Here is a 24,053-nt window from a genome sequence, read left to right on the forward strand (position 1 = left end):
ATCTTTCTGGATCAGCCTATAGGGCTTGGAGCGTTGAGCTTGAACATTCCTTAACGTGTATTAAAGGTATGGCGGGTACGGTGGTTCTTTGGCCCGTCTGGGATCCTGTGTTACTGACCACCGTGCATACTAGCTGGTTTCCTGGTTTTCTAGATTGTTGGGAACCATTAAGCTGTATATTTTAAGAAGCCTAGGTCTGATTTAGTTCAGGTTGATTCAATTATGTCTTCATCGCTTTTGAGTTGGTTGAATGAGTTGACATGAGATTAAGCTCAACAAAAGAAAAGGCAGGGTAACAGCAGCTGCCGGCCGGGCCTGGCCACTAGGTAGGGGTCTTGAGGAGGCCTTTCACCTTCTCTTTTGTATGTGTCAAGAAGTACATTTAAAATGTTCTTTACTGTACTTTCCCCCCCCCCCCCCCCCGGAATGGAGGGACTGCCTTGATTGATAACCAATAGGACTTAAAATGCTGGATTTTGTAATACTTTGAGAATGAGTAATAGATCTAGATTTTCTAAAAAGCCTTTAGTAGAGAAGTGACAAGAACAGAATAATAACCTAATTGCTTTTTGTCTGAAAAATATAACAGTCTAACCACTAGTTTGTGCTTGCTTAGTTAATGTGTGCTAAGAACTTTTAAGGTGTGTCCTTAATGGTAGATTACTTTTTCTGAGAAGTCCTGTTTATTTTAGATACTGTTTTGTTTAGGATTCTAAAGACTGTAGTTGTGTGTGTGTTTGTGTGTTTGTGTGTGTTTAATCCTGGTGTTTTAGTCAGAGAGGACCCCCCCCACCCCAAACTGCTGCCATTTTAAGTCAGTTATATTTAAGTATTCAATTCAAGAGGCAATGACTTATTTAAAAAATTTCGGTTGTCAGTAGCTGCAAGCCAAATTTATCATTTATTTAGCTGGTTTGGTAGAATAGGGTTAATAATCTGATTGTTTGGAATTTTAATTATTTGGCTGAGGAGGGAGGCCGCTCCTTTAGAATTGCACATTGATTTGCATGCTGGAGGAGGAAGTAGAGAGATCATGCCTTTTCTAGGTAAAGGACACATACTTTTCTTTCGTGTCCAACTTTTCAGTCCTTTTATCTTCCCAGCACCATCTTAACACTGCAGTTTGACCTTTGCTGTGTTTTTAATAACTTGTAAGATCGAAGTTTAGTAGTTGTCTTGGGTTCATATTATTCCCTTTCACTTCTTAATCAAAAAAAAGGAACTAGTGCTCCACTTAGATAAAACGTGTAGAAGATATTTCCCCCCTTCACCCTGAAGAATTGATTTAGATAACAGCTTGATTCCCCCCCCCCCCCAAGTATGGGAGGAAGAAGGAGGGGTGGAGACATTGAGTCTGCCTGGAAAGGTTTGAGGTGGAGGTAGGTCTGCCTTCTCTTAGGGAGCCTCCATTTTTGGCAGTGGGACTTGAGGGAGGATCAGCAGCTCCTGTTTTCATAAAAGCCCCCTCCAGTGGTCCTTTTCAAAAGGAAATCTGAACATAAGACTCAATCAAGTCACTTACAAACGGATGAAATAATTAAGGAATATAATGGCCTGGCAAGGACAGAGTCCCTCTATCTCCTCATTTCAGATAAATGCTAATCACTTCTCTCTCTTTTAACAACATTTATGATGAAATGGCATGTTTTTGCCACAGCAGGGTTGCTTTCCCAACCCCGGAGCACTCTTAATTCTGACACGCTTGATTAGAGCCTCGGGGGTCCCAAAAGATGGACTGTTTTCCCACTTTGTGAAATTACATTCTTTTCTCACAGTTGTCGCAAACATGATATTGGTTGATAAGAACTTTCAAGCAGTTTTAATGACTCTTGACTGCTTCCAGTCTACTAGTTAAAAGAAAATAGAATGTCATCTCTCTGGACTGTAAATGATTGGGCCTTTTTTTATGTTTTACGTGAACCTTTGTTTCTGTTTGCCCAAAAAAAAATTTTTTTTTTTTTTCTTCAGTTCAGATCACTCCAGCTCAAGGATGCCATTAATGGCCTGTAAGGGTGTTTTAGGTTGCTGAGTATGACTTGTTTTCAGTGGCTCCTTTCTAATTTCTTAGGTCAGTTTAATCATGTAGCAGTATGTTTAATAGGTGAATTGGAAAGATGAAGTCAAAGAACTGAACAATGGCTATATATTTTCAAGCTTCAGAATTAATGCAGTAGGAATGAAACACCTGGGACAATTGGATAAACTGATGCGTATTCATTCCAATAGCAGAAAATAAATGTAATGAGATTGTAAGATAAATGACTTCATTTGGAATATACAGAGTAGCTCTCACGTTGCTAAGGTGTGTTACAAAACAAAAAACCTGGGCGGTATTTACAGGACAGTCCCGAAGTGGAATTAAAGGAATCCCAATCATATTAAATATTCTGAATAGTGGAGGGTTTAGTTACAGCATATGTGAATGGAAGTCGTGGCAGTGGAAGAGTCTTGATTTGTCTGCCTTCATTGCCAGACCTTTGGGGGAGGGTGTTGGCGAGTTGAAACACGCATGGAAGAAAGGATGACTTACACAAAGACAGCAGGAAATTTCTTAAATTTGGGTGAGGGCCGCTTGATCATTATTGCTGAATGGCCTCATTCTCAGGGCTGTACAGAACCTGAAATGTTGGTGAGAGGCTGGCATTTGGCTGTGAGGTGAGCAGGATTATTTTTCCCCAGCTGATACTAGCGTTAGGCACATTTGCAGCGGTATGTAGGGCGGAGGATTTGGAATTGAGACCATGAGGGCAGATAGAAATCTGACTGAGGGAGTGGGAGGACAGGGGCCATCCTTTCCTGAAATTTGCAGCTTGTGATGAGTAAGCACAATTCTTCTATAAATCTGTCTTCCCAATAAATAGAGGGGCAGCCCCTGTCAACCAAGGGCCACCACAAATTGCCCATTTATGCTGAATATTGGAATGCTTGTTAAAAAAAACTGTATATTTGAGCATTTGTTGACAGACTGTTCTGAACATCCCCTTTACTTCCTGCCCAGGGTAACAACATAACTGAGTTACTGGAAATTTGGGGCCAGTTTGGTAATTTTATGATAAAGTTGAGAAATAAAATTACTAAACCCGAGAAGACAGCTGAGTAAGTTGTACGGGAGAATTAGTTTAATTCTTTAGGCTTTGTTCTCCAGCTTTGCCAGAGTTGCTTTTGACCTACATCCTCCTCTTGGGGAAGGAAAGTAACCCCTGGAGCTGCTAGTTTTTTAACGGGTTCGTGGGCATCTTGTGTATTGGAGTTCCTTAGTTTCTAGGGTGTCAGGAAAGCTTTTGAATTTAAAATATAGTTTTATGTCTGGAAATTATCAAGTCCAAATCTATTTTGTTTCTGAATCAGTATTAGGAGAAACACTTGTTTTTATATTTCCTACCTGTAGCAAATCAGGATAACTTCAACACAGCTCAGAGCAGGAGTGTTTTTTTTTTTTTTTTGTATCAGTAGATAAGTTCTTTCCAATTGAGTATATGAAATCTGCTGAACAGTGATTGTATTACTTGAAGAGAGACTTCCCCCCCCTTATTTTTAAAAGCAAATAGGTGATTTGTAAGAGCCAGACACACAGCTTTAGTATTTACTCAGCAGAGATAGGGAGGGCAATATTTAAGTGTGGCTAAAGAAAGATCACATGCTTTAAAAGGCATTGCCCATGTTTATATATAATCTGAAGTTGGTTAAATTGGTTATAATTAAGAACACTCACCATTTGGCCTGGTGGAAAAAGAAGTGTAGGTGTGTAGGGTAGTGGGTGATATAATGGTTAGGGTGATGTGTGTGTGTGTGTGTGTGTGTGTGCGCGCGCACGCGTGCGCGCGTGCGCCCCCCCGTGCAGTGTTCTCTTTGTAGAGAGTTAAGGAATACAGGTAAAGATAGAATAGTTTTTTTTAGTTTGTGGAAATCTCTCTGCAGTTTGTCCTATTCACAATCTTTTCACAGCATTTAAAATCGTACTGGTTAAGTGGTGATAATAGAAACTCACTGATAGGAGTGCTTAATCTTGCCTAAATGTTTTAAAAATTAATTTCCCTTATAATTCTCTTTTTCAGGTCAGGATGCAATTTTTAAAAGCCAGTTTACAGACCACAGTATCTGTTAATATTGATAATACTGAAACTAAAACTAATATGTGGTGCTTGTAAGTTCACCTTAAGGTCCCGTAACTGACCTTAATTGATTTAGGAGGAATGGGCAGAGTTCTTAATCATGACACCCACATATGCTGGTCTGATTATATTTTTTTATTACACGTTCGCCTCTGATCCCACTGAGAACTGAGCATCTGCATACAATTTCAAGAAAATGAGACTGTCCTGTAGGATTTTTACAAGCTTTGCTTTTGAACAGTCATTTGCTTTTGAATAGTTGAGGTTGTAATGTTGAATATAAGCCCCTTGACTATTTTAATCTTTTTCTCTTACTTTTTAAACATCCTTCCACAGCTATAATTAGGAAAGTTGGGTTGACCATTTAGTTCAATGGGTGTGACCTTGGTGATTGCCTTGAAATAGAGTTGAAGGGTTTAGTTATAGGTTTTGATTGCTACTGTAGACTACTATGTAGAGAGTTCTCTTTGCTTGTCAGATTAAGGAAAAAGTAGTATGTGTAAAATATAGAAGGGAAACCTATAGAAAGCCCGTCAATTTCCTAACCAGATCTTGGAGATAATTTTGAAGTTTAAAGGATACAAACGAATTAGTCAGAGCCTACTAGTTTGTTTAGACTCCATGTTTTAACGATCATTTATTTGGATAACTTGGGTGGTGGTAGGAACATTGGAGGCATACTGCAGATAGAATAAATAGAATTTGTGTGTTTTTGACAGATTGTAAGGACCTTGAATACCTTACTGCTCCATACTCTGGTTATAAATATTTCATACCCGGCCATATAAGATAACCCGTTCAGTTGAACGGGTTATGTGTAGCCTCGAATGGTAACGGTTTGAGTGCCGCCTGACATAAAGAACAGGATTTCCAAGTTGCAGCTGTTGTCAGCAGGATGCTGTTTACTCTGTTTTGTTGGTGCTTTTCACTAAGCGTTGTATAATGGGTAGCGGTTGCTAATTTCCAGGTCTGTAGGTATGACAGAATTCATGGTAACTTTACTCACAAATGAAAATGTTTTAAAAAAAATAGAAATGGACTAAAGGCCATCAGACTTAGATTTCATGTGGTTACTGCAGTGTGGTTCCCATTCTTTTCCAAGCTTATGTTGTGGTAAATTGAAAAGTGTCTACTTAAGTGATCACAATGTAAATTAAACCCTGGTTCTTCTCTTCAAATATAAGGTTCTACGGAATAACTTCTTGCTTTGGGTGCCTTAGGTGTCTATGGCTGATGGTTAAGTGCTGTCATTAACCTGAGTAAAGGTTAAGAACATTTTTTTTAGACCTTGAAAAACACTCTGGCTGAGTCCCTTTTAACGAGCTCAGTGTGTGAGCTCAGTGTGTTCCGAAAGCTCACTTTTCTGCAAGCTAAAAGCAGTTGAGACGGGAGGTGTTGGCTTATATCGCCCTTGCCCCCCACCCCCAGTTCTTTGTCAGGACAATCTACTTTAACAGCTCTGCCATCGCTGAGCTGCTGGCGACCGTGTGCCCCCACGCTGCTGCACACACAGAACGCGAAGGTTCTGGGAAGCCTGTGTGCACGCACACTCTTCTCGACTGGCATGGTGGTTGGTCATTAACAGTCGTAATAGGTTAGCATGTCTGTTTGGGGTTAGTTCTGTTATTATTAAAGTCTTTATTATTACAGGCACTCTAAAGATTTTTGATTTTTGTTTAGCAGATTGGTTTTAAGTAATGTGGTTATTGACTTATAGTTTAAGGAAGTGTTTTGCCTGAGTCAAGAGTTGAGGGCATTTGCTCGGAGAGATTTCCATGGCATGCCTGCATTTTTGTTGTGGGCCTGTAAGGAGAGTGGTTATAAATCCAAATGATACAGTTTTGCTTGTGCTAGTCAACTTTATGGTATGATTGTATATGATTCATTTTTTATTATACTCTTAACATTGCAGAAGATGGTAATTAGATGACAGCCACAGAGAGCCATGGAGAAGTCTTGATGAGCATTCGCATTAATTTAATATCAAGTCATGTTGGTGACTGTGGCCAGAGATTCACACACTCACTACACTGTATTGATTATGTGGTGTCTCTTTTATTCACCAGCTGTTTCTTGAGGGCCTAACTAACCCTGTGCCAGAGACCCCTTGTAGACACTGGGGGGCAGCAGTGAGCCAGGCCCACAGGGTTTCTGCCCCAGGGATCTGCCTTTAAAGGAATGGCTCATGATTTTTCTCAGATTTGGGAGAATAGTAAAGCTGTCGTGACCCCAGGTAGTCTCGTGCTAGGGCAGGTCATGCCTATGAGAATCTGTCCCAGAAGCTTCCCTGGAGGAAGCAGTCCTTCAGTTCTGCCTGGGAGGGTCTTCTTCCCCATCTGACTGCGCTACAAGACTCGCTAGCCTAGGACATCCTTCCTGCATCCTCAGGCCTCCATCCTATCCTGTTCACCTTCCTGGGCAGAACTGAAGCTCTTTCTCCTAGGATTTCCCCACTGTGTCTTGTGTTGGAAGCTGATGACGACTGCCTTAGCCCACATGGTTGAGCGTTTCAGAGATAAAAGTTGAAACCAAACCGTCTTTCTCACACCGGAATTTCTAGTATATGCTGTTACCTCACAGGGAAAATAAGAGGGATGTACCCAAGTCATGTTTCTAATCCAGAGACTGAGTTTAGGATTGGTCTTTTGGGGAAAGATTATTTATAGAAAAGTGGAGTTCCCCCATACTTAAACATGTCACAGCCTAGGCAAATTTCTAAAATAATAATAATAATAAATAGTTCCCTGGTGGCCTAGGGATTAAGGATCTGGTATTTGTGGCACGGGTTTGATCCCTGGCTTGGGGAACTTGGGCATGCCGCAGGTGCAGCCAAAAAAAGGAAAAGTAATAATCACGTTGAAGTCTGATGGGGGACTTTGATTTTGCCAAATTAGGACATTAAAAAAAAAAACAACCACCAAAACTCTGCTCTTGCCAGCCACACTTCCCTTTTATAAGAAAGGTATGTTGGCACAAAAAGTAGAAAGGACCTCAAATAAAGGACAGTCTTCATTCAAAATTGAAATTAATTCATGTAGATTCATGTACTTTGTGTAAAGCTCCTTAAGTTGTTTTTCTTTCTTTTTCAGCTGTTGGCCAGTGAAGACAGTGTTGTCAGGGTTTGAGAACTGGAGTATGTGTTGTTAAAATGTTACCCAGGACACTGGCACTCAGTAAATATTTGTTGAATGAGTAAACGACTACACAGAAACCTAAATTATCAGCCACATATCCAAATATCATTCAATGTCTTGATGAACATAATCTTGAAATACTCTTTTGAGTATGTGTGTCCATAAATGTAGATCCAACACTGGCACTCTGCAGGTCACCGTATAATTGAACCATCTGCGTTAAGCAGACGAGAAAGAGGGGGAGGTGGTCGTGACAGCTTTAAGGTTGTGACTTAGGACTAGAACTCGGGTCTCTGGAGTGTTCTATCATATCCTGCCCAGCCAGCCGGTAGCCGGCCCATGTGTTTATCCATTGTGATTGCAACAAAAGACTAAGAAATCAAGATAAAACACTTCTGTCCATTCTTTCTTTATCCTAAGCTTTGATCAGCAGTCTTATTTAGAAAAGTTTAATGTTAAAGAGCTAGTTTATTCAAAACTAAAGATAACCAGGAGTATGAGAATTTTCTTCTTCTGAGTGTAAAGAAGAGGAAGAAATGTTTCCTCCTCTTCTGAGCCTACAGGCCTCTGCTCTTTGAGGAAGTGGAGAAGGAAAGGAGAGTTTTGTGTGTGTGTGTGTGTGTGTGTGTTTATTTAACGTTGACTGTGGTGGGAGTAGTTTGCATGTCTTTTTGTTTTCTTGTGTGGAATTAACTGACTTCTGTTAAAGTTGCTGGGACTAGTTAAAAACAGTTCCTATGCCTGCTGTGAAGGTGGAGGGTATTGGTTTTCGAGGTTAATTCTTCTCCCAGAGTGAACATTAGCTTCTGAATCAGCCTGCAGAGTTAAATCAAGTCATCCATTTTTCACCTAGCCCAAGCATAATGTAGCATTCACAAAGTAGCTTTGTGTATGTATTTCCTTATTTGTCGTTTGGGCAAGGAAGCCCTACCCTGATGCCTGTTGAAGGCAGAAGCAAACTGGGATTTGGGCCATACAATAGGTTCAGAATATCCAGGGAACCGAAAAATATCAAGGTTCCCCTTGGCCAAGATGAGCAACCATTCTGAGGTATGTTTCTTGAATGGGGATTTTAGGAAAGGTTTCCAGTTTTTGGGTGCTTTTGTTGACCTGTGTGTGTGTAATCATCTTTTAGGCATTGTGTGGGTTTCCTTGTATGGAAGACAGTGTGAATCTCTGGCTTTTAAAATTTTACCTAAAGCGCTTTCGTTGTCACCTTATTTTTCACAGTTCTTTATAATCTAGATTTGTAGAGGCTGTTTGTAAGGATACACGTGCCTTTTAGTGGCAGTTAAAACAGACTGAGCTGAATTTAACAATTTCTGTCCTGAAACTTTACATTTCAGATTTTAAGTCATTAAAGCACCATGTTTTAAGTTTCTTAACCAGCATGAATGTCTAGCATTTTGATAAGGGTACTGATTGGATAAAATGCTAATGATTTCATTAACAAGCATGTTTAACAGGATGCACTGTATTAGTTAAAAGTGAAGCCTCCCAATTAGGTCCCTTCTCTGCTCTCCGTGGGAAGGACCACGGGGCGTCAGCCACCATCCACCCGCCTCTCTTTCTCTGACTGGAGCTGACCCGTTGCTATTTTTTTCCCTCTAGGTTTTGGAAATCCCTTGTCTCCAGGTTGCTGGAATTGACTTCTTGCTCAACTGAGTCACTCACTCGATGGAGACAAAGAGAACTAATGCTTTGTGCTGACTCATCTCTGAATCAAAGCACCAGGGAGTCTGTCTGCCTCGTTTGTGGAAGGATCCAGTGATAGCCTCTATCACTGAGCTTCCTAAGACTTCTGAAGATAAGAAGTTGGAGGAATACACATTTTCTTTTGCATTTTTATAACAAATCTTTGCTCTAGTTTTGAAGCCTCGGGCTGCCGGGTGCGTGCTGAGTGACAAGTCTTTACAAGTGGCCTTATTCCAACTCCAGAGATTCCTCAGCCGGATTCTTATTTTATATACAATCCTGAAGAGACAGGAAACATGCCAACGCAGTCCCTCTTGGTGTATATGGACGGACCAGAAGTTATTGGCAATTCTCTTGGCAGCCAGATGGAGATAGATGATGCCATGACAATAAAAGGGGCCACCACCGTTCCTTTCAGAGCCACGCAGGAGAAGAACGTGATCCAGATGGAAGGCTATATGCCCTTGGACTGCATGTTTTGCAGTCAGACCTTCACACGTTCGGAAGACCTCAATAAACACGTCTTGATGCAACATCGGCCCATCCTCTGTGAGCCCGCCGTCCTGCGTGTGGAAGCCGAGTACCTGAGTCCTCTTGACAAAGGTCAAGTGAGAGCGGAACCTCCAAAGGACAAGAATTGCAAGGAAAACGAAGAATTTAGCTGTGAAGTGTGTGGGCAGGCGTTCCGAGTCGCTTTCGACGTCGAGATCCACATGAAGAAACACAAGGACTCGTTCACTTACGGGTGTACCGTGTGCGGAAGGCGATTCAAGGAGCCGTGGTTTCTGAAGAATCACATGCGCACACACACTGGGAAGTCGGGGGCCAAGAGCCGGCTGCAGCAGGGCCTGGAGAGCCCGGCGACCATCAACGAGGTGGTGCAGGAGCACGCGGCCGAGAGCGTCTCATCTCCCTACAAGATCTGCATGGTTTGTGGCTTTCTGTTTCCAAATAAAGAAAGTCTCATTGATCACAGGAAGATGCACACCAAAGAAACGGCTTCCTCCGGCGGCGGCGGCGGCGGCGGCGGCGGCACGCAGGCGGAGTGTCGGCTGGAGGGCGCGCCGTCCCCGGGCCAGGAGTTGCTGCAGTTTTTAAACTTAAGACCCACGTCTCACCCCGAGATCGCCAAGAAGCCGGCCAAATGGATACCCCAGCTGGACCCGTTCACCACCTACCAGGCCTGGCAGCTGGCCACCCGGGGGAAGGTCGCCGTGTGCCGGGAAGTGAAGGAGCAGCCGGGCCAGGAAGGGAGCACGGACAACGATGAGTCCTGTTCAGACAAAGAAGAGCTGGGGGAGATTTGGAGCGGGAGTAAAAGCCATCCCGAAGCTTCTGCAAAGTCCAAGACGAGCAAAAGCGCTTGTCCAGGCCTCTCGCAAGATAAGGAGAAGCCTCGACACCCCAACGGTGAAGTGCCTTCCGCCGACGCCGACCCCAAGGTATCCACTAACAAGGAGAAGCCGACGCACTGCTCCGAGTGCGGCAAAGCTTTCCGAACCTACCACCAGCTGGTCCTGCACTCCCGGGTGCACAAGAAGGACAGGAGGGCGGACGCCGAGTCGCCGACCATGTCAGTGGACGGGAGGCAGCCGCCGACGTGTTCCCCCGACCCGCCCCCCAGCCTGGATGAGAATGGAGCCATGGATCGAGAGGGGGGCTCCGAGGATGGGTCCGAGGATGGGCTTCCGGAAGGGCTCCACCTGGGTAAGCTGCTGCGTGGCCGAGACCCGACCCCCGCCCCCCCCCAACAGTCGGCCCCAGGGAGCGCCGGCAGCTTGGCGTGGAGAGCTGGCTTAGAGGCCTGGCTCTTTGGGGTTACCTTCTTGGAAATCGCTTAACCTCTTGGCCTTACTTTTCTCATTTCTGAAGCAATAGGCTTGAGTTAAAAGGTCTAGGGAGGTTTCTTCCTGTTCTAAAATGATGATTTCATATTTTGCAAAGTTCACAGGTGATCTCACCTCGTGCATCAGCCTAAAGCAGTGCTGCTTCATGGGGCGGTTTGGCCCCCAGCGGACACTGGCACTGTCTGGAGACTCTTTTGGTTGTCGACACTGTGTTGGTGTGTGTGCGCCACTGGCCCCGGTGGGTGGAGGCCAGGGATGTTGTTAAAGGTGCCCGTGTGCAGGGTAGACCCCCCAGCAGAGAACAGTCTGGCCCCAGGTGTCAGTAGTGGCAGGGTTGAGAGACCCTTGCCTTCCATTTCCCCAGCATTCCTGATCTTAATCTATAAAAGCAAGTTATCCGTAAATGCAGTAAACTTCCCTTTCGGTCAAGGACCAGCTTTCAGTCATTTATTCCACAAATAAATGGTCCCAGACACTACTGAGAATGGCTCTCAACCAGAGCTGAGAGATTGCCGTTAGGCCATCTGGTGCTGCCTGGTACCCTGTCCTTTATGTCTGGGGCAAGTGTCCATTCACAGTCAGCCCAGGAACTGAAGCAGTTTGTAAAGCATGTGAACACACCAAAGATGTTTGAAAGAAGATCTCGCTCCTTTGCTCAAATTTCTAAGGTACTAATGGCAATTAGAGGAAGTGGAAGCCATCACTGAAGGCTCGTTGATGTATTTCTTGAGTCCTGGCAAAGGATCCGCCTGTGGTTCAAGTTCTGCCCATCTTCGCTTAAACCACAGCTTCTCGTATCCATTTAATAATATTTTGTTTGACCAGAGGATTCTGCTGCTGGAGAACAGTTAATAAAGCCCTGCATAATCAACATGTGAATGATGAGACATAAGTTAGTCTTGGAGAAACTATTTGTCAGAGACGTGGTCTTGGGTTTAGACAAATGCTGTATGTTGATGTCTTCTAAGAACTCTGTGGATGAGACACAGGATGAATGTGACCTATAGATAATACATCGTCTCTTGAGCCAGTGCCCAGCTTTTTTTTTTCTGATCATGTGATGGGTGTGGGAGGCGTAGTTTTCATATCAAATATTTAGAATGTTTTGAGTTTCCTGGGACACGGGAGAACCTAGCACTTAGCTTGCTTAAAATAGTCCCTTTCCAGAAATCTAGGAAATGCGTTATGGTGTCTTAATGACATCATAAAAATGACTTTAAACACAGACCTCCAGTCTTCAAGTGGTTCCTCTTAGTGTCAGTGCTGTTGGTGGGCCTGCAGTGATGGGGAGATAATGAGGCCTTCGAGATGCCCCAGTGCCCTGAAAGAAGAGGGCGGGCTGGTCTCATCCACCAGGTGGTATGGGCAGAAGAATTGGATGGCAAACTTGGGCCCAGCCAGCAGGCAGATAGAATAGCCCATAATAGCTGGGGGCACCAATACTTGCATCGAGTCTGGTTCTACCAGGGTATTGTTCTGTGACCCATTACGTGTTGCTTAACCTTTCTTTGCCTGATTTTCCTGTTTGTCTTCCACCACCCAAGGATGATTTCAACTGCCTATTTATAAAAAATCCTTTGGAGGACGGCACAACAAAGTCAAAGGTGATGCTTAGGAGCAGGAAGCGGGTAGATGTGGACATTTCATGTCCTTCGTGTTAGAATAAAGGCATTTCATAACCTTTTGGATATGATGCAACATATCATGAATCCTGACACATAGTTGGAAGTAGGAAATTGCAAGGAAGTGCAAGTCCAGTTACAGACTCAGCTGCTTGGGAGGGACTGTGAGAAAGAGAGCTGGGCATTCTGCGTTAGGAAATGGATTTTCCTGAAGTCATGTTATGATGTGAGCTGCTCTAGGGTTACCTTATTGTTATTTACTATCAATCTGGCTTTCTTTAGGTTTATTTTAAAGAAGATGAAAAAGCAAAATATATTTTTATTCATTTCAGTGTTTATAAATACAAAGTTTAGTAGTAGTTTTGATGTCAATTATTTTTTAAAGTCTTCATGACAGCTTTTTATTTTATTTTTCCTTTTCATTTTATTGAAATATAGTTGGTTAACAATGCATGGCACCTTTTTAGACCAAGGGCTGCCTCTGCTGCTTGGAGTTTAGAGGTTTAGAGGTGGTTACGTTGTCCTCAGGGAAGTTTAGGGGCCACAGATTAAACAGTCCTGTATTAATTGTAGCTGGAGGCTCACTGTGGTTTGCTTATAAGCTGCTTTTTAAAATCAGTAAATCTGTAAATCTAGACTGCAGAATGCGGAAGGAGCCAGGAAGAGGCCATTTGGTTGGAAATTATAGTTTTTCAAGGCAAAATGACCAGTTATGGTAAATTTAAAGAAATGACCTGACTTGGGTTGTAAGGATGTTGTAATGTATGTAATGTGGCCGACAGTAGGAGGAGGGCCACTAGGACTGAAGTGCTCATATTTGGCTGAGCGGATGCTGAACTGCAGCATCTCTGGGGTCAGGGAGGGCTGGTGTGGGAAGTACAGTCTATTCCTTTCCTTGGTGTTCCCAGTGGGCCTTTATTTACTTCCTTGCACACCGGCTACACCGTCTCGATCACCCTGCAGAGTGAAGATTAACTTGACTTTGTCATGCGGGGACAGATTTTAATTCTACAGGTCCATTTTGCCCACGTGAGTGCTTGTGGACCATATAGTCTGCTTTCCAAAGCAGCGCTCGATTTTGACAAACTTTCCTAGGTGTTTGCCCAGGATCGAACTTTTAATTTTCCGTAAAGATTAAGCTGTGCTTGCTACCCTCTAGTGGTGACTTGCCTCAGCTTAAGATGAAAACCTTCCTCTGGTGGGTGGGAAAGTTGGTGAGTTGTATTGGCGCAGTTTTCTAAACCCCTGTTCTGGAGAGGCTGGTTAGTCCAGCCCGTATGCAGGTCCTGCTTGAGTTTGCCAGATTCTGCTTGTCTCAGACTTGTTGGGAGAACAGGAAACTGTTCGTGCCTCTCAGTCTGTTAAATGGCCTTTGTGATCAAGCACATGAAGAATTGAATCTTTAACAGTGAACTCTGCTGTGCTCAGGAAAAAAAAAACCCGACTCACACATACTGTGATAACTACAGGCAACCTCAGAACAACATCTGGCGTGTTTTTAACCTTTCTAGTTTACCCCAACACCTAACATAAAAATTATTTTGTACTTTCCAAAAAATGTTTCTATCATGAATGTTTTTCTTTTTTTTAAATTTTATGATTTTTATTTTTTTCCATTAGAGTTGGTTTATAGTGTTCTGTCAGTTTCTACTGTACAGCAAGGTGAGCCGGTCATGCATATATACACACACATCCTTTTTCTCACGTTATCCTCCATCCTGCTCCATCTTTTTTTTTGTCTTTTTTGTCTTTTTTTTTTTTGTTGTTGTTGTTGTTGTTGTTGCTATTTCTTGGGCCGCTCCCGTGGCATATGGAGGTTCCCAGGCCAGGGGTTGAATCGGAGCTGTAGCCACCGGCCTACGCCAGAGCCACAGCAATGTGGGATCCGAGCCGCGTCTGCAGCCTACACCACAGCTCACGGCAACGCCGGATCCTTAACCCACTGAGCAAGGGCAGGGACCGAACCCGCAACCTCATGGTTCCCAGTCGGATTCGTTAACCACTGCGCCACGATGGGAACTCCCATCCTGCTCCATCTTAAGTGACGGGATATTGTTGCCAGTGCTATACAGCAGGATCTCATTGCTTATCCACTCCAAAGGCAATAGTTTGCATCTATTAACCCCAGATTCCCAGTCCATCCCACTCCCTCCCTCTCCCCCTTGGCAACCACAAGTCTATTCTCCAAGTCCATGAGTTTCTTTTCTGTGGAAAGGTTTGTTTGTGCTGTATATTAGATTCCAGATATAAGCGATATCATATGATATTTGTCTTTCTCTTACTTCACTTAGTACGAGAGTCTCTAGTTCCATCCATATTACTGCAGTTGGCATTATTTGTTCTTTTTTATGGCTGAGTAGTATTTCATTGCGTATATGTACCACATCTTCTTAATCTATTCGTCTGTCGATGGACATTTAGGTTGTTACCATGTCTTGGCTATTGTCAATAGTGATGCAGTGAACATACAGGTGCATGTGTCTTTTTCAAGGAAAGTTTTGTCCAGATAGATGCCCAAGAGTGGAAATGCTGTGTCATTTGGTAGTTCTGTATTTAATTTTCTGAGGTACCTCCATACTGTTTTCCATAGTGGTTGTACCAGTTTATATTCCCACCAACAGTGTAGGAGGGTTCCCTTTTGACTTGTTAACAATGGCCATACTGACAGGTATGAGGTGGTACCTCTCATGAATATTTAAGTCAGCTTGCCCTTTTCACATATTAGAGCTGTCTTCTTATATGAATATTTTTGTTTCTATTTTAAGATAAAAATGATGATGGAGGAAAGATAAAGCATCTTACATCCTCAAGAGAATGTAGTTATTGTGGAAAGTTTTTCCGTTCAAATTATTACCTCAATATTCATCTCAGAACGCATACAGGTAAGGAACTTCGAGATTTTTTTTTTTTTTTTTTTTTTAGGGCCACACCAGCATATGGAAGTTCCCCCAGACTAGGGGTCAAATTGGAGCTGTGGCTGCCGGCCTATGCCAGAGCCACAGCAATGCCAGATCTGAGCCACATCTGTGACCTACACCACAGCTTGTGGCAATGCTGGATCCTTAACCTACTGAGGGGGAGGCCAAGGAACGAACCCGCATCCTCATGGATACTAGTTGGGCTCTTAACCTGCTGAGCCACAACAGGAACTCCTATAGATTTCCCCCCCCCCCACAGCGTGCGTTAGTTCAGAGGAGTATGATGTAGTTCTGTGTCAGATTTTTGTTGTCAGAGCATCTCCTGGACCTTTGGAATAGCCTGAGATGGAATATGTAGTGTCGATTGTAGCTGTCACTTTTGATTCCATTAAGTGTCATTGTCTTGAATTGTTCCTGTGTTCAAGTAACTTAAGTTCTGATTTCATTTCCTTTTCTCCCCTTTTTTCTTTTTTAGCCACGGCATGTGGAGAAGTCCTGGGCCAGGGTCAGATCCAAGCCACCATTGCCCCCTGTGCCATGGCTAAGGCAATGCCAGATCTTTAATTCTTTGTACCCTGCCAGGGACTGAACCTGCATCCTGGCATTGCAGAGATTCTGCTGATCCTGTTGTGCCATGGCAGGAACTCCAAAACTGCTTTAGTATTTTTTAATGCCATAGTGGGTTTCTTTGTATTAATTTTTATGATTTAAAATGAATATATTTAATAGTCTTTTTTTTTTTTGTCTTTTTAGGGCCATACTTGAGGCATATGGAGGTTCCCAGGCTGGGGGTCAAATCAGAGCTGTAGCTGCTGGCCTCCACCACAGCAGTGCCAGATCTGAGCTGCATCTGCAACCTACACCACAGCTCACAGCAAGGCTGGATCCTTAACCCAGTGAGCGGGGCCAGGAATCGAACCCGAGTTCTCATGGATACTGGTTGGGTTCGTTCCCACTGAGCCACAGTGGGAACTCCCTTTTTCATTTTTAAAATTAAAGGTGTATGTTCCTATTTTCAAATATTCAGTGTGGAAGGCGTGATGAAACAAACGACTCTTGACAGATGTTGGGTTGGAAGATTAACGGACGGAAAGGGAAAAGGAAGACCCGCGTTTCCTCTGTCTCTTCTATTTCGATGCTTTCCCTAAACTTCTGTAACAGAGTGACCTCTCTTGTTGTAGGTGAAAAACCGTACAAATGTGAATTCTGTGACTATGCTGCAGCCCAGAAGACCTCTCTGCGGTATCACTTGGAGAGACATCACAAGGACAAGCAGATCGACGTCACCGCCGACGTCAAGAGCGACGGGAAAACCCAGGAGACCGAAGATGCACTTACAGCCGTTGACAGTGCGCAGACCAAAAATTTGAAAAGATGTTTTGACGGTGCCAAAGATGTTAAAGGCAGCCCACCTGCAAAGCAGCTGAAGGGGGTGGCCCCTGCCTTGCAGACCGTTCTGGGCAGCACTGTCCTCGCACCAGTACACAAAGATACTCAGGATTTCAGGAAGAATTCAGCTGACGACAGTGCCGATCAAATGAGCAAAAATCCTGCTCCTGCTTATTTGGACAGGTTAAAAAAGAGAACAGCCATTGAACCTCAGGCAAACAACCTCATCTGTAGGACAGACGTGGACACCCCCTCTCCCCCCGCGGGCAGTGCTGCCCATCACGGCCCAGCCAGCCACAGAGAGAAGAAAGCGGAGGTCTCGGACTGCAAGTACCAGCCAGGCCCAGACTGTCAGGAAAAACCCTTAAACTTGTCCCTCGGGCCGCTCCACGGTTGCCCGGCAGTTTCTTTGGGTAAAAGTGTAACCACAAGTACCACCTGCCCGTTTTGTACCTTCAAGACGTTTTATCCAGAAGTCTTAACCATGCACCAGAGACTGGAGCATAAATACAATCCTGAAATCCAAAAAAACTGTCGAAACAAGTCTTTGCTGCGAAGCCGGCGGACAGGATGCCCACCTGCTCTGCTAGGAAAGGATGTGTCCCCCTTGCCTAATTCCTACAGGCCCAAGCCCAAGCCCACCTTCCCGGCGCAGCCCAAACCCCTGCCCGCCGAGAAGGCGAAGCCGGCGCCCCCGGGGCCTGGCGGCAAAGCCCCTCCGACTTCAGGGATCGACCCCAGCACTTTAGCCCCAAGCAACCTGAAGTCCCATCGGCCGCCGCAGAGTGTCGGGGGTCCCGGAGCCCCGGCCACCAGGCCGGCCTCCGAGATGTTCGCCAAAACCAGCGTGTCCCCGGCCCCGGATAAAAGCAAGAGGCCCGAGCCCAAGCCCAAGCCTCCCGCTGGGGCCCCAGCTCCGGCCGCCCCGGGCGCTGTCAACGGCTGCGCCGACCACCCCCCCAAGAACGACGGCCCCTGGGCGCCCCCGGCCAGAGACTACTTCTGCGGCCGGGCTGGTGCCGAGCTGGGCGAGCCGCTCCCCAAGAGGCCGCGGCCGGAGCAGCCCGGCCCCCACTTCCGCCGGGGCTTCGACCTCCCCAAGTACCACGTGGTCCGCAGCCTCACGTCGCTGCTGCCCCCCGAGTGCGTGTGCCCGCCGCCCACCATGCTGCCCGCCAAGCCTCGCTTCCTGGGCGCCGGCGAGGCCGACGCGGCTGGGGTGCTGACCGCGCAGAAGCCCTTCGCCGGGGCCGGCCTGTATGCCTGCGGCCCCACGGGCCCAGTGGCCGGCGCGGCGCTGGAAGGTGGGTCGCCAGGTGGGGGCACCCCGGACCAGGGGAGCAGGGTTTCTAAGAGGGTGAGACGTGCTCAGTTAGATGGGGCACTAAAAGCTCAGGAAAAAAGCTTATTCCCCAGGGATGCCTTTCTCTTCCTAAATTTAAGTTTGGGGGGATAATGGAAAGTAGTGGAGGACCAGGAGTCTGAGCCATTCCTTGCCTTGCCGTGGGCATCTCAGGTGTCATTTCCTACGCCCGGCTCAGCTCACTTCCCCACGGTCTCGATGTCTCCTTTGCACGCTTGTGGTGTGCCCAGCGCTCCAGCCCGGCCCCAGCCTCCCAGGTGGGAGGCGGGGCACTTGGGTCCACGTCTTAACCACCCTTACTAGGCTGTGAGCTCATTCAGGACAGAAAATGGCATTTTGTACACCTTGGGTATGCAGCCTGGTCAGTGCCCTCCGCCGTGGGGGGTCCTTAGTAAATACCCAAAAAGGCCCTCCATCCGTAGGAACAGACGGGGTGTTTTGAACATCTTTGCTGTAGTGAGGATTTACAGAATCATATCACCTCATTTAGCCTTTGTTAACTACTAAGCGAATTGTAAAAGCAGTTTTTCCCTGTATTGCAGAGTACTTGTAGGTACTCTGGAGTTCTCTCTCCCCGTGGAAATGTTTTTGAAGCCCCTGCCTGCTCATGGCAGCGTTTTGTAGAGGTGTCCAGCACATACTGTGCATGTAAAAACATAGATCAGTGTCCTGGGGACCTGTCCCACTTGGCAAAGTAGATTCAACCACCACCCCGCCTTTGTCAGATGTAAGATCTGCAGGTTTGTTCGCCCCAAAGGTACAGATTCATTCTAAACTTTCAGTTTGTATTAACTCCAAGTTAAAGATTCTGGGTGGTGACAATACTCTGTCAAGGATGGCGTGATGCCAGTTGATCTCATAGGAATAGTGACTTAAAAAGCAGTTGCTTTCACACACGCCACTGACTTACAAAAATTGTGATGATAAAATAGTTTTTGCAACCTTCTGCTTAAAAGTGTCCATTTTTACCTCCTTGGTGCTTAAAATGGACATGAGTTCTATGACTTTGTCTTTACTTGGAGAGGAATGGCTCTGTGTTGCAAGTAAATCAGTTTTTTTTCCCTCCTTTTCCACAGGGTTTTGGTTCATGATGCACAAAGGTTTAACATTTTTATGTTGCCATTTTATTTTGGCTTTTTACTTCTTAAAAATAACCCTCTAGTACTTCGATAATTTTAGCACAAGTGACTTAAAGTTCTGTGCTAAGAAATGTCCTCGTGGCACTTAAAAACATTTCACCTATAACTTTTAAACATGTGTGTCTCATGTGTTCTGATCGAAGTATCAGTTAGGAATTTTGAAAATTGATATCTAACAACCCACATGTCTTACCTAATTGTTGAGCTTAATCCTAAATGCCTCTTTATGCTTTTTCTTCAATCAGGAAAAAGGCCTGTGTCCTATCAACACTTGTCTAGCAGCATGCTACAGAAGCGAAACTATGAGAATTTTATTGGGAACGCACATTATCGACCAAATGACAAAAAAACTTGATTTCCTGTTTTGGGGACAAAAGGTGAGCAAATGTAATGTATTTATTTTTTTAAAACAACAGTCTAGCTTATCCAGTATAATAATATTGAGTAGATTTGCTTTTAATTTGAATTTCGAAGTGTTTTAAAACAGAGTCCTCAGGGTCTCTGGCTATCAGTGGGTTCCGGTGATGGTGAAAACAGTAATAGCAACTGGAATTTACTGACCGTTCATTTTGTATTTGGTGTTGAATGTTTTATCATCTTGAGCCCATTTAATCCTTCAAACATCAGGGGCACTAGTCAGGGGTTAGCCAACTGCCCACCCCTGCTTTTGTCAATAAAGTTTTATTGGCGCACAGCCATGTCCATTCCTTCACATAGTGTCTGTGTCTGCTCTGTGCCACCACAGCCAGAGATGGGTAGTTGTGACAGGGACTTTGTGGCCTGTAAAGCGGAGACTGTTAACCACCTGGCCCGTTACAGAAGCAGTTTACGGACCGCGGGCCTGGGAGGTCCCGTGCGCACTTCGCAGATGTGCAGACTGAGTGCCTTGCTCTGCCTGGTTTTGGTCCTCGGCCTGCACCATCCAAGGCCGTGCCCCACGCCTTCAGTCGAAGCGCTTGTGCGAAGTCCTTAGCTGTTGGTGGGGGTGGGGGATGGGACAGAGTAGGTAGAGCAGGGTTTATTTTGACTTTGGTTCACATGGCACATGTATCTACCCTCTAGGAACCCCAGAGTCTCAGGTGGGATTCTCAGAGGCGCCCACGTGCTAGGTGATTCCAGGTTTGGGCAGAGGGCGTGAGGTCCATGTGTGTTACACTAGGGCATTTTTAACCATAAGTTGAATGAGATATTGGGGCTCAAGGACAGATTTAGTCCCTCTGGGGGTGGTTCTTCTCCTGTTAAACCAGCACCTCGTCTCACGCTCTCACCACGAGCAGTCTTGGTACCGAGGCGCCTCTGAGGATCCAGGGCAGGATTTCTCCCTCTTTGACGGGGCTGCTCGGCACACATCAGCCCGTGCGGTTCTGCATGCTTCTCTCTGGCTCGGATAGCCTCAGCACAGGAGGGGCCTCATCACAGAGCAAGATGAAACCCACTCTGCCTTAAAGCATAAAGACGAGTGACGGGCATCACCCGCAGCACGTGACACGCACTGTGCGCGGCAGCCAGTCAGGAAGAACAAGGGGGCTGCTCGGCTTGGCCAGCTCTGGCCTCTTCTTGAAGACTCTGGGCTTCGCTGCCTGCATCTCCCTTTATCGGGAATATCCTGCACCCTCTTTGCCACCCAGCCTCCTTTTGATCCTTCAGGACCAGAATGTCTGTGGGGAGCTGGGTCCTCTCCGTTTGTGTCTCCTCTGTGCCCCGTTTTCGTACCCTCTGCACTCACCTCCTCTGTGTGCCGACTTCCACCCCAGCTCAGCCCAGGCGGTGGCTTCATTTGGTGCCTTACCCATTGCTGAGTATGTCATCGATTAAACTCGATGGACGTTGGCAGTTATCATGGGTGAGAGTTCCCGCTGTGGCACAGTGGGTTAAGAACTTCATGACAGCGACTCAGGTCGCTCTGGAGGCACAGGTCCAGTCCCGGCTCAGTGCAGTGGGTTAAAGGATCTGCATTGCCGCAGCTGTGGTGTGGATGGCTGCTGCAGCATAGCTTGCATCTGCAGCTCGGATTCAATGCCTGGCCTGAGAACTTCCTTAGCTGTGGGTGTGGCGATTAAAAATAAAACAAAAAACCCCCAAAGTGATGGAGGAGGTTATTCTAAGTCATCTGCTGGGTCCTCCTGGTCCATGTCATGTATTCTCCTCTCATAAGGTGTACACTTCCAGAGTTTCTTATGGGTGGCTAGTCATAGAATGATTAGAATGATAGAAATTCTGGTTCTTGATCAAATCATTGCCAAGTGGGTCTTAGCACCTCCTCAGTAGCACCGCTCATCTGCTTAGTCTCCCGAGACGTGGATCGAAACAGTTAAGCTTAAGTGGAACCCACTGCATTTGAGATTCCTGTAGTTCTATTTATTTGTTCTACTTTTTCCGAAACCATATTTAGTTATTTCCAATCATTCTTAAACCTTTTTTTCCCTCTTTAGGTCTTGATGGATATAAGTGTGTACTCTCCACGGAATCAAATCAGTTCATCCTTTGGAAAAGCACCTGGTGAAAGCTACTGAAATAAGCTGTGATTGTACTGTACATACAACATACAAGGAACACTACGGTTTTGCAAAGTTGTTCTGTTAACTTTTGTACCAGATAGCAATAAAAACTAGTTGGAACAGCTGGGTTGTACACAAATGGAGACCGGGCATCTCTGTTTTGTCCTGAATAATATTTTTTTTAGAATTGACCAAAAAAGAAGTTTTTTGCATACTTGAGCGCTGCTGAAAAGAAATCCTTTGGGGCGGGGGGTGGGGAGAAAGTATATACTGCTTGCACCTCAGGTAAAAATGTGTAAATATATGTTGTAAACCTGCTTGTTTAAATACTGTGTGTATTCTTTTTCTCTAATGTAGCTCATCACGCTGAGCAAGTTTCTGCTACTTGTCCTCTTTCATTTAAAAATGTACGTTTTTTTAAAAAAATTTCTCAATGATTTGTATTATGTTAAATCCTCCTCAGTCTATTGTCTTAACAAAAAAGTGTAAACGGAAGCATCGACCATCTGTGAACACGTGCTGCGCATACTGAGGTCAGCTCTTCTGAATTTGGTGCCCTTTTCCTGCACATTTCAGTCTGTCTGTCACCTGAGAGAGGCCCAGACCCACAATCCTTTGCTGAGGGGACCGGTGGTTCGTGGGGAGTTTTACAGTGTGTGCGTCTGCGGAGAAACTTCCCTCCGCCAGGCCGGCCACACGTGCGGTAAACGTACCAGAGTGCATACGGAGTTGCTGAAATTGGTTTTCTATCCAATTAATCATTTTTGTTGGACAACTTGTGGGGCGTTTGTTTGGCCTTTGCCTAAATTAGCATGTTGAAATAGAAATGCTCAATTCTACCTGTGACTGACTTATATTGGAAGCAATTTTAAAAGCAATGAAAGTTCTGGGGAAACGGTAGGTTTGTACTTGGGCGTCTTGGTGTGTCTGGCGATTGGGTTAACTGGGCGTGTTCAGGCTCGTTGCAGAGACACGGTTCTGCAGGCGCCAGGCCCGCTGGCCGAGCGCTCGGGCCCTCTCTCGGGCTGCCTGAGCCTGCTGGGCCTCGGGGAGGAGGTGCCCTCTTTTGAGAGCTCGGCCGCCTGCCCATTCCTGGTGGTTTCCCGCGGCGTACCTGCAGTTGGAGTTCCATGGAGAGGCTGGCCACCAGCTGGCTCGCTGGCTGTTTTCAACGTCTCTTCCCGCGATCCACTGTCCGTGGCTGGGTATAGGGCAGTACCTGGGGTTCGCGACCACAAAATACTTCATTAAGAAACCTGCTTCAGACATAAATTTGCACTGTTCGTTTTTCTTGCCCTGCCCTTCTCCATTAGAGCGAGGGTAATGTCCTAAAAGAATCTTGATTTTTGTGTTTATTTTCATTATGCGACACGACTCCTACTTGACAGAGACGTCTTAACCCCCTCGTGAGAAGGGAGGCCTGACTTGAGACCGTCTGCTGGCATCTGCAACAAAGTGCTTTGTTCCAGGAAGGCGTACACTATCGACCTGTTCTCCTGTTCACAAGCTGAGCCATATGTACATAATCTAGATTTTTGTTTTCATAGTTTTGCACTTTTATAGCCTATTTTTGAAGATTAACACATTTTCAAGATGATTGACCCTGTCCTTACCTAATCCAATGAGTGTTACAGAGAGCTTGCTGTGACGAGAAGTATAAATCTTAAAAGGGGATACATGATAATAGAGGGCTGAAATTTAAATCTGTATTTAAAAAAAAAAAATCACCAAATCTATTTGAAAACAAGTCAATTCATGTTATGCTGAAATTTTGGGGGCTTTCAGATTTCTCCTTTTTAACCACATTTCTGAGTGAATAATAAAAATAAGTTTTGTTTTTTTTTTTTCCACAGCCCTTGTACTCCAAATTTTTTTTTTTTTTGGTCCATCAGTATTAACTATTGGGATACTACTGGTTTTGTATTTTTTTTTTTTTTTTGAGACAGCAGTACATATAATAGAGGTACAGTGCGTTGGATTTTTGTTTATGTATTTATTTCATTCCAGTTTGATTTATTTTAATTGTCGATACTTGTCAAACAGTAGACATTACTTGTTTTATTTATGATATATTTCAGCTTAAAGTTATGTTATTATATGTGGATGTAAATATAGATTTGGTGTTTTGCAGTCTTGGGTTTTGGTCTTTATTGTGTCCCTGGTGTCTGATTTTAACTTCTTACGAGGACAGTTGTAAACGTGCACAATCGTAGAGAGCTTAGAAAAATGCATCCCCTTGCGCTCCCCAGCAGCATCTTGCCAGTGTTTTTTGCAATTCCCCAGCCCTTCTTCCCGGGTGTTTTAAAGCAAATCTTAGACTTGATTTAATTTCATCC

General features: G+C 45.1%; 1 protein-coding gene across 5 annotated transcripts in view; it reads left to right on the forward strand.

Moving 5' to 3' along the window:
- ZNF217 (zinc finger protein 217) overlaps positions 1-23,847 on the forward strand; it is a 42,928-nt gene extending 19,081 nt beyond the window's left edge. For 4 of the 5 annotated variants that reach the window (XM_047770834.1, XM_047770835.1, XM_047770832.1 and 1 more), the window contains 5 exons: positions 8,858-10,648; positions 15,176-15,292; positions 16,510-18,021; positions 19,465-19,596; positions 21,652-23,847. In XM_047770834.1, coding sequence (XP_047626790.1) covers positions 9,238-10,648; positions 15,176-15,292; positions 16,510-18,021; positions 19,465-19,574 — 3,150 coding nt within the window. In that variant the 5' untranslated portion in view covers positions 8,858-9,237 and the 3' untranslated portion in view covers positions 19,575-19,596; positions 21,652-23,847. The remainder of the gene's footprint in view (positions 1-8,857; positions 10,649-15,175; positions 15,293-16,509; positions 18,022-19,464; positions 19,597-21,651) is intronic. The other variant, XM_047770836.1, reaches the window with a different exon arrangement.
- Positions 23,848-24,053: the final 206 nt, after the last annotated feature.

Source organism: Phacochoerus africanus, chromosome 3 (assembly GCF_016906955.1).
Source record: "Phacochoerus africanus isolate WHEZ1 chromosome 3, ROS_Pafr_v1, whole genome shotgun sequence".
NCBI lineage: Eukaryota > Metazoa > Chordata > Mammalia > Artiodactyla > Suidae > Phacochoerus > Phacochoerus africanus.